The sequence below is a fragment of the Crocodylus porosus genome, unplaced genomic scaffold, assembly GCF_001723895.1.
Source record: "Crocodylus porosus isolate Cpor-Errol unplaced genomic scaffold, CroPor_comp1, whole genome shotgun sequence".
NCBI classification, from domain to species: Eukaryota; Metazoa; Chordata; order Crocodylia; family Crocodylidae; genus Crocodylus; species Crocodylus porosus.
In genome coordinates, this window is record NW_017728948.1 from 64057472 (window position 1) to 64068394 (window position 10923).

At 40.9% G+C, this 10923-nt stretch overlaps 1 protein-coding gene across 1 annotated transcript in view; it reads left to right on the plus strand.

Annotated features, from left to right (window-relative positions):
- Positions 1 to 10923, plus strand: part of MANBA (mannosidase beta) — a 91233-nt gene that overhangs the window by 66425 nt on the left and 13885 nt on the right. Inside the window, exons 10-14 of the mRNA XM_019553233.1 lie at positions 296 to 382; positions 1095 to 1262; positions 5647 to 5865; positions 7634 to 7798; positions 9186 to 9330. Of these exons, the coding sequence (XP_019408778.1) occupies positions 296 to 382; positions 1095 to 1262; positions 5647 to 5865; positions 7634 to 7798; positions 9186 to 9330 (784 nt within the window). The remainder of the gene's footprint in view (positions 1 to 295; positions 383 to 1094; positions 1263 to 5646; positions 5866 to 7633; positions 7799 to 9185; positions 9331 to 10923) is intronic.

Genomic DNA, 10923 nt, shown 5'->3' on the forward strand with positions numbered 1-10923 from the left:
TTGCTGCCTGATTTGAATGAATAAGAGTCTGTTGACCATGTGTAAAGATGGAAGAATGTGGTTCATAATGATAAAGAAATGGCTTAAAACTCTAAATTTAAAGAAAATCTATCCTGTGGAGCTGGGGAGGGGTAGGGAGGAGAAATGAGTGAGTTGAGCCTACTGTGGAATGCAGTTGTTTTGATGATATTCAAAACATCTAGGCAATCTGAAAATTTTATATATTGTTCAAGTGTATAAAAATATTTGCTGAGATTTTTTTTTCTTTTTGTATTGCCTTTTTCTTTCCCTGTAGATTTGGCAGGATTTTATGTTCGCATGTGCTCTTTACCCAACTGACCAGAACTACTTAGAATCAGTGAGAGCTGAAGTTACTCATCAGGTATGTTGTTGAATAGGATCATGGAGTCATTTATCATATTTCAGTATACTCAAACCCCAGCTTGCTAATGACTGGTAGAGTTAGTTAGCTTGTTTCTTGAGCCTGTAGATGTGCCAGTACTTCTTTTCCCGAAGAAGTGAGACCTGTAGAGAAGCAAGGTAGAGGGTGGTAGACACTGGAATGTTGGAGATTATTCTTGGGATAACCTGGGGTTCCTTCTCCTTTTTTCCCACACTTGCACTTATTTTGAGAGAAGGTAAGATTGCATTTTCTGCTAGGCTGAACATCATTTTGTTGTTTGTCTGTTTGCTTGCTTATTTCTTGGGGGGGTGGTTGGCAAAGCTTGTTTTTTTAAAAGTTTAACAAAATTCCTGTCTTCTACCACATGAAACATTTTAAAATGAAAATATCAATTATTCACATCTTTTAAAGCCTGCCACAAATACGTATTGTTAATGTAAATATAGCTAGTCATGGAGTAAAATTGCTCACAAGCCTGTATGCAGGATTGGGTCCTTATATGTGTAGCTGTCATACTGCTGTATCCTTTTAGAACTTATCATAGTTTTCATTATTCAGATCACTTAACACAGCAGAGATATCCGCAAGTGTGTGTTTTAAATTCTTTTTAGCTTCTTTATAAGTATTAAAAGGCAGCACGTAAAAGATGCCTAACTTCATTAGAAGGTTGAAGTTGTGATTTTTATTTCAGGTAAAGAGATTAAAATCTCATCCATCCATTATTTTATGGAGTGGAAACAATGAAAATGAAGCAGCAATTGCAGACAACTGGTTCTCTATCCCTTATGCTGAGAAGAATGTTTTTGTCAAAGACTACGTGATGCTTTATGTGAAGAATATCCGAGAAATTGTTCTTGCTGTAAGTAGCTTTTTCAGGGATTAAAGAGGGGGAGGGACATAGCAAAGGTCTTAAAATCTGCTGTTTGGGCAGAGTATCTGTTGATAGAAAATAAATTTGCTCCCCTAGTTATATTCTCCCAATTTTGTTTGTATATTTCCTTAAAGTTCATCCATGAAGGAGAAAAATAGGCTTGTTGTCTTTGTTGTTTTAGAAAGTATAAAAAATAACTGAATTAGGAGGAACTTGCCCTTCTTTTTCCTGCCACCACTTTGTCTGTCTTTAACAAATATGCTTTCAGGGAGCATTCTGCATATATATTTATAAATTTAAAAAAATATATAATGAGAAAATCTTCTTGCCTCTGATTTTGCTGGAAGTCATCTTTCAGGTCTCTGATAATGGATTGTTAGCTTTCTTCACCCTCTGATAAAAGAGAGATATATGTTGTTCAAACTTTGACAAAGACATCTATTCCACAGCAAAGTTTGTTGTAATTTGGCTTTACTAATTTTTGTTGCAGTTTTTGTAGCTTTCCTCCTTGTCCTGGAAAGTTCAGCATTTCTGTTTCATTTTATTATTGTACAGTGGAACCTACTTATAGTAAACTTATTTGTAGTGAAAGCTCTATCTACAGTGAAATGGATAGAAAATCCTGAATTGCCAGACTTTTTCATTTCCATGTTTATAGAATGCAAAACTGAGACCTGTAATAGACTACCAGTGACCACTGGTGCCGCTCCTTTAGTGATATCAAGGACAAAAGTTTAAACCAAACTAAGAAGACATGCTGGTAAAAATATCTGTGGCCAACTTCAGTCACAAGTAGGGTTGTATAGCTTCTAGATAAATAATTGGGGGCATGCCTAAAATCCTTTCTTTGGGTAACTGTAATGAAGTTTGCTCCATTTTAATTGGGTTCCTTTCTAGTAATTTGCAGACAGGTGTTAAGTATTGCTTTCAAGTTTTAACCTACCTCTGCTTCCTCTGAGCAGAGGGTGAAGGAAAAGTGAGTGAAATAGAAAATATGGTAGAATGATAATGATAAGTAGGAATCGTGTCTCCCAGTCTTCCTGCAGCAGATCCCAGTAGAAAATGAGAAATCAGGCTGGTATGCTTACTTTTTTCTGGGAGTGGACGGCATGGCTTTACTAATTTTTACTAATTAGAGTCCCCTCTGCAGCTGACAATCCCCTCCTACAGTTGAAGGCGTAAGAGACCTGCCGTGACTAATGGCCATCCTTTTTTTAAATGAAGCTCCATTTCCAGTAAAGAGTTGTAAAATGGTAGACTTGAGTGTGCATGTTTTGGAAGGAGAGTAAAAAAGACAGAAGCATTGCAAATCACCCACTGCTACTGCAGCAAAGAAAAAGTTTGTTCTACATGATCTTTCATTCCTGAATAGCTGGGCAGAAAGTCATTCCTGAGCTCCAGGTTAATGTTTTGATCTTCCCAGTTAGCGAAAGTTGTATGTGGTATTGAGAAATGCAAAATAAAACTGATATTTTTCCAATTAAAACTTCTCTTTACCACTAGAAAATAAGTGATAACTGGGTATGTCTACACAAGACATTTACTGTGCAGTAGACTAATTAACTGCGCAGCAAATGTCTACATGTACACCACTATTGGCTGGAGTAAATTAACTTTGCAGCAGAATGGTACTTGTAAATACAAATACTATTCTGCTGAAAAGCTGTTTCAGCAATGCATGTGTAGATGCCAATCCAAGAATAAATTGCTCCTGGTCAGCACAGCCAGCAGGAGGCCACACTGCTAGCTGCAGGAGCCTCATGGCTAAGGTAGCTCCTCTGCTACCTGATAGAGCCACCTAGAGCCTGGGTCTGACCCTCCCCCCCCACGCCCACTGCCAGCCCAGGGCTGGCACCTGGACAGCTGTGACTGGGGCCTGGAGCTCCCCTTGGCTGCTGCGGGGCGGGGAGGGGAGGGAGGAATGGAGTAGCCCTGGCCTAAACTGCTCCTCCCTGGCTCAGTTTGCTTCTGGCTCAGGTACATATGTAGATGCTGTGCCTGGGAGTTGTTAACTGCAGATCAGTTTGCTGCAAAGTTTATTCATACACATTAATTGCATGTATAGACATGCCCACCTTTTCCTACTGTTATCCCTCTTGCTTCCTGATGCCTTGACTACTTCAGAATCTGGTCATGCTGAACTAACCTTAGTTCATCTGGCTGTGGTAAAATATAGAAGGTGCATGTGACCATGCTATCAAAATGTAGGCTGAACACAATAGAAGTGATGCCATTGAAAAAGAACAACAACCCATTGCTGTTCTTATTGGAGTAGCTGTACAATCAGTTTTAGTTGAGCCATTTTCGTACTGGAAATTAAAGTACAGGAAGGCATTAAATGGGGCGAGAAAAGGAAGGAGAATTTTGAGACAAGCTGTTAAGTGAGGGTGCATCCATTTTAAGCCACTCACAGACATTCCATTTCTCATAGGAGAGTTGCTGCTATTCTAGGAAAAAGCATGAGTGTACAAATATTTAGGATTTTTCTCTCAGAGCAAAAATGGATGCTTCAGAAAAGTAATCTGGGAACAACCAAAGTTAAACCACTCCTAGAACAGTTTCTTCTGGGAGAGTTTCTTCTGTACAACTTTACCTTCTGAGAGAAGCCACAAGGTAGTCCTCTAGCATCCCAGGGTGCTTTGCTTTTCCACACCTCAGGGAGATAGTGTGTCACTCACCAGAATCTACTAAACCAGCCAAGCAGAGAGCAGAACACTTCCCCTTCACAATCCTCATATTGTGCTGCAGGGAGACAAGCTGATTCTGAGCAGTGTGGGTCAGCCAGTCAGGCCTGCCCTCTACACTGCCGACATCTATCACCAGGAAGCCTAAGGGAGCCTGCAGAGCATGCTGAGATGTGTGCTCAGGGGCACTCTGCCTGCACAGCATCAGCACTGCAAGCTCTCTGCTCTTCAGGGGTGCAGCATTCAAATGTCTGTTCAGGCATCTCCAGGTAAGTTTTTTTTCTAGCAGGGGAACAAACTCCAAAAACAAAGGTATTTTGCTTGGCATGCATGCCTTGGGGAAGAGGTCAGGGCTGCATTACCACAACAGGGATTAGGCCCCTTATTGGCTCCCCTGCTGTCTGACCTGGCATGCCAACATCTTACAAGTAGAGGTTGCAGGTGTTTTTTGGCCCTTTGCCCAAAAACATTGCCGACCTCCTATATAAAGATCTCAGTCACTGGGGAGAAGCGGTGCCACTTGCACATTGAGAACAAGTGAATAGGACTCATACCTAAAATGAATCATGTGCCCCAAGTTCTTTGCTGTATTGGAGCCAATAATGGTACCTCTGCGTACAGAATGTCTGGCCTGCCTTCCTGAAAATGTGGCTGTAAATGTGTTAAAATAGCAAAATATAAGCCCTTTAGTATTTTAGGTGACACTGATAAGAGGCTCTAAATGCTAATGATTAGAAATACTGAAATCCTACCCTGAAGTCTCACCTCGCCTAAAATGTGGAACCAGTGAAAAAAGAAGCAAATGACAGCGCCATCAAACAAAGGCCGTGGACAGACATGTATTTGAAGTGCTCAGAATTCCAAAGCACTTCAGATTGGGTGAGCTTTAGCACTATTCCTTCTTGCTCCCCTCTACCCCCCCATAGTAGAGCACAATGGGATGCCAGAGGACCGCTCAATCATGCAGATTTTTCAGGAAGGACTTCAGAAATGTTCCTTTTTGAAGGTTCATTTTGAAACGTTTCAGCCATTTTTGAATAACTTCAGCTATGCATGTCTGCATGCTCATTACTTGGAGCACGTCAAAGGCCCTTGTGGTGTTTCAAACAGTATGTCTGTCTATGACGTGTTACTACTCTTAACAGTAGTAGCATGCCTAAGGTGTATTATAACTAAGGTTCAGTGGCTGCTGAATAAAAAACAAAAAACAATAAGAGCTTTGCTATTGCAAAAAATGTTACAAACATGGTAATTTTACTTACAGAAGAAGTAGTCATGGCACACAAATATTTATGATCATTCAATCTATTTTCCACTAGGATTGCTTTGAATAACTGTCATTAAGAATATAAAAGCATTTAAAGATAGCAAATTGCTTGAGGAGAATAGAGAATCCTTCAGAAATATGAAATAGTATTGTACCCAGTAAAACTTGGTCTCAGAGTTCAAAATACATTAAACATGAGAGATGATCAATGTCAGGGAGCTGGACTAGTTGATCTTGTGAGGTCCCTTCGAGCCCTGCTGTCTTATGATCCTATGACAAGACAAAAAAGGAAAATGTTTCCTAGACAATGACTTAATAATTTGGCAAAGTCACTTCACTTTTCAGGATGTGATTTGGATATCAAGATAATGATGACATGAATCGCATTACATGGTTATTGTGTTTGTTTTGTTTAACTCAGGAGGATAAAAGTCGTCCTTTTATTGCGTCTAGTCCCACCAATGGTCTTGAAACCATTGAAGAAGGTTGGCTCTCCCCAAATCCTTATGATACCCACTACGGTGACGTTCACTTCTATGACTACACCAGGGACTGCTGGGACTGGAGAATGTATCCTAAAGCTCGATTTGCCTCAGAGTATGGGTTTCAGTCCTGGCCTTCCTTCAGTACACTGGAAAAGGTAAGGCAAAACTTTCAAGTCTGTATCTGTCCCCTTTTTACTTTGGGTTACAACAGTGAATCATTTGCCAAGAAACACCAATGTTTTGACAGTAGTTGAAATGATGTATTTTGGTACAGGAAAATGTTAGGTATGATATTGGTGGTAGAAGGAGAGAGTGGGTGAACATCTTTCCCTGTTCTTCTCACAGCAGCCAAGATGAGTATCTGCAGTCATGGTTTATTACTATTGCCATTATTTAAGTGTCACAGTCCACAGTCTTGCTACAATTTATTGTAATGTCAGTGTCTTAAAAATTGCTTTTTCTTTCCTAAACAATTAGTGACACAATATTGGACTCTTTAAACAGAGAAGCTTGTACTGATTGCAATGTTAAGGTACTTTATTGCTCATCCCTATTAATATCATATATCAAAATAGCTCTCAGTTTACCATCTCTTTGATCAGAACTAACGGTATGTAATGTTGTCACTTGCTGTATTAAAAAGCAAGGTGGCCGTGCCAAATATATAAACCTCTTTTGGATTATCATCAGACTCCTAATTGATCTAGTTTAGTTTGTAGCTTGTAATTGTTGACTATAGTGTGCACAGTGTATTTTCTAGACAACTGTTTCTGTGGACTATGCTTCTAAAGTGATGCCTGCATTGCAAATATCCCTTTGTTTTTTTCTAAAATGTACTGAATTGATCTACATTTATCATACCAGCCTTTTAATGTTGGCTTTTTACTCCAAGATAAAGTTGCAATATCCATCTGTCCAAATCTCTGCAAATAATTTAATTAGATAGGGATACACACAACACATCCGATCTTATTTATCTAGTCAGATTAAATGTGGTGGGTCTCTGTTTCATCTATCCACCCATTTATTCAGTCAGATGGGAAATGCATATCACATTGATCCAAGCATGAGTTGATTAAAAATTTACTTAAGGGTTCAAAATGTTGTCTTCAGTATGCTGAGTGAAATATATTCCCTTTTTTTGAGACATCAGTGCTGTCTTCTATAATTACAGACAGTGAAAAACTTTATAGTCTATCAAAATAAAGAATTTAAATTAGTTTCTTTGAAATAATTAATACAATAAAGACTCAACAATAATAGCCATAACTATGTGAATTCTAATATCCCACCATTCTTCACTCAAGAAATTACCAGTATTCTGTGTGTGTGATTCCAGAGGTAGATGACAAGAAGTTATGAATGTGCATTACTGATATTATAGGATTGGTAGCCTCTGCGTAACTTCCTCTTTAGGAAAGGACATTAGTTTTTTTCTGTTTTCTAAAGAACTGAATAAGGAAGCTTACTGATGTAGAGTATGAGGTGAGTGACTGGCAGGCAGGACCTTCTGGATCCAAGTCCTAGCTCTGCTTGTTGACTTGGACTGTGAACACAAGAATACTTAAGTTTTCATGCCAAATTCAACCTTGGAATACATGCAGATACAACCCCAACACGCCCCTCCCCCCCCACACACACACTCTTGTTTGTGTGTTTTCACTGGCTTTGGCTATCTGTTAAAGGAGGTGATATTTACACCCCAGGGTGTTCTGAACTTAGTTATGTAGAGATCCTTATACCAGTGATATGGCAGAAGTATAAAGTATCAATATAAAGATTCTAGGAGATGACACACAGCTGATACGTATATATATTTTCACCTTGCCATTCTGCACTCGCTAATTCACCAAGATCAGGAGCTGGCATGTTCCTCTGTTTCTTTCCAGTCTATTCAGTTCTTTCTGTGCCTTTTCCCCACAGGTCTCCTCTGCAGATGACTGGTCTTATGCAAGCAATTTGTCTCTCCATCGACAGCACCATGCCAGTGGTAATGATGAAATGCTTCAACAGGCTGGACTTCACTTCAAGCTGCCCCAGAGCACAGACCCCTTAAAAAAGTTCAAGGATACAATCTACCTCACTCAGGTAACAGCATGTCACAATCCTAGTGGCAGGTACCTATAATTTATCATTACGTGCAGGTCAAGGCTATAGTCACATAGGAAAGAAACACGGGCTGTGCCCTGAAGAATTTACAAGTTCAACATGAGGCCATTTTGTGCATCTGACCCATTCCACTAGAAAGACTGGGCACAAAGGGGCTCTTTTATTTCCTCTTCTTTCCTGCACCAAAGGATGAAGTAATAGGTAAAGCTAACCACACTCTTCCTTGCATAAGTAGGTGCATCACAAACAGGTCTAGGGAGGTGATACTTCTCCTCTGTGCAGTATTGGTTAGGCTGCAGCTGGAGTACTGTGTCCAGTTTTGGGTGCTGCATTTCAAGAGGGATGTGGATAACCTGGAAAGGGTTCAGAGGAGGGCCACCTGTCTGGTTAAAGACCTACAGGAAAAACCCTAGGAAGACTGATTTGAGGGACCTGAATCTCTTCAGCCTCCTCAAGAGAAGGCTGAGAGGTGATCTTGTGGACATCTACAAACTGTTGGGAGGGACAGCAGGAAATAGGGGATACAATGTTTACCAAGGTGCCCATCGGGGTAGCTAGAAACAATGGCCACAAATTGAAGGAGAGCTAATTTAGATTGGAGATGAGGAAAAAATTCTTTACAGTGAGGGTTGCCAAAATATGGAATCCACTTCCAAGGGAGGTGGTGCTGTCCCCTTCTTTGGAGATACTTAAGAGGAGATTGGACAAACACCTCGCTGGGGTCATCTGACCCTAGCATTCTTTCCTGCCCAGGGCAGGGGGTTGGATGCAATGATCTAATAGGTCCTTTCTGACTCAAAAATCTTTGAAAATGTATGACTGTTAATAGGGTGTCAAAGATACGTCCCATGGACTGTGTCTCACCCAAGGAGCTGTGCCATTTTGCCCATGAGGCTCCTGGAGGGGCTGGAAATGCAGGGAGCTTATCATGTCGATGCCATTTTCAGGGCTTGAATCTGAAGTTCTGTTCAATTCCTGTGAAGTATTTTTCTCTCATACATGTGCACGTGCATTTATATATACAGTAAAAGCTCTGTTACCCAGCATCCCCCAGGAATGAGGGATGCTGGATAACAAGATATGCCAGTTAATTGAGCAACCCAGGCTGCTGCTTTTCCTGCCACGTCTGGGGTGTCCCGCCAGGCCCTGCATAGCCTGTTATGCCCCCAGGCCATGGGGGCTTGGAGAAACTAAGTGCCATGGCGGGCACTTCCGGTTTCACTTTATCTTACAAGCTGGCATGCTGGTTATTTGAGCATGCCAGCTTGTAAGATGCTGATTTTACAGAACTTTTACTGTACAAGTTGTCTTGACAGTAGTTAGCCAAACCAAAAATAACACCTTCTTAATGCATTTGTTGAACAAGGTTATGCAGGCCCAATGTATAAAAACAGAAACTGAGTTCTATCGTCGTTCTCAAAGTGAGGTAATTGATGGACAGGGACATACGATGGGAGCGCTGTACTGGCAACTCAATGACATCTGGCAGGCTCCTTCATGGGCTTCCCTAGGTAAGTTTTGCAACAGTCACCACATAACACCACTAATAATGCTTCTGACTTTATTTTATTGTTTCTTTATATTTTTTCATGAGAAATATTAGTTAATGTTATACCTGGAATGGCTTTACCAAGCGCTAAACATGTTTTTAACTATTTGTTTTCCAGCCATTGTATTACCAAATTTGATACTGGTGGACGGGGACACAAAGCTATTTAGTCTTGTCATTCTTCTGGTTTCAAAAGAACAGAGTGAAAAACAAAGCAATTTTTTTTTTTACCTTATTCACTAATTAATGTTTAGCTTTTGAATATAGTAACCACAAATTTAAACCTTCCTAATTGGAAGCCTTTGTAGCATACTGTTAAGATCCTGTATAGGTCTCTTTCAGGAAGGGCATTGTTTAATTTGCACGATTCTAATTAAACAGTATTCCTTTATCTTGAGGAGGAGAGCACATGAGCATAATCATTAGGGGATGTCAGTAAGTGCTCTAAAGTAGAGGTTGGAACCCCACTTTATATGCTGTTTTCAGCATACCCATAACTTCCCCAGAAAAGAACCATTTTTCTGAAATCTTCCATGCCACATCTCATCCCAGATTTGTTTTAAGTCATTTGGTTTCCAATGTGATTTGGTTTAGAAGCTCCAGACTGCATTTTTCCAGTCTTTCTGTGGGGCTCTAGATATGCCTTTTAATACCATGGTGGGGGGGCAGGGTTGGAAAGGTATGAAGTATGTTCAATGGCATGTGAAAAGCCATCCTTTTATAGGCACATGTGCTATTTATAAAGGATGATATATTCCTACATGAATGTAAACCAACCAATATTCAGCTCATCCGTAGCCTGAAAGATGATGGTGATTCTCCTTTTATTTTTTAAAAAATATCTCTAAACAGTTCACTTAATTCTGTCAAAAAGTGATGGAACTTTTGACACATGCTGAGACACTCTGACTGCATTTGCTTGGGAATCTTTAGGTTTAGTTAAATAGCATATGATTTCTCTTGTCTCTACTCAGTACTAGGTATAGACAAATTACATGGTTACTTACACCCCAGGGAACATTGTGCAGAATAATTCAAAATTATATGCAGAAAAATTCAAAATTATGTGCTGAGTCCCGGGGGTGCATGTGGTGGCATGGAGCCAGTCCACCCTGGCTTGCTGACACATGCCTTCAGACCAGACCAGGCTGGCTGTATGCCAGCACATGGGGTTTACAGCACTGCAGGCAGGAGCTGTGCACCCTCAGGCTGGGTGGGCTTTGTGCCTCCATGTAGGTCTTCCAGTACTCCTGTGGGAAGCCACACATGGAGGCACAGAGTAATGCGCCATTGGGCCAGGCTGGCTCTGTGCCTCCATGTGCAGCTTCATGCTGGAGTGCTGCAAGCCCTGCATGGAAGCATGAAGCCCATGCAGCCTGATAAGACATGGCTCCCACCTATAGTGTCACAAACCTGGTGTGCTGCCACAGAGTCAGCCTGGTCGGGGTTGAAGGTGTGAGCTAGTGGGCTGGCTGGGTTGGTTCTAGGTCACCATGTGCAGCCCCCAGGACTCAGCTGGAGCTGCACGCTTCTGGGGGGCTCTGTCTGCTGCAAC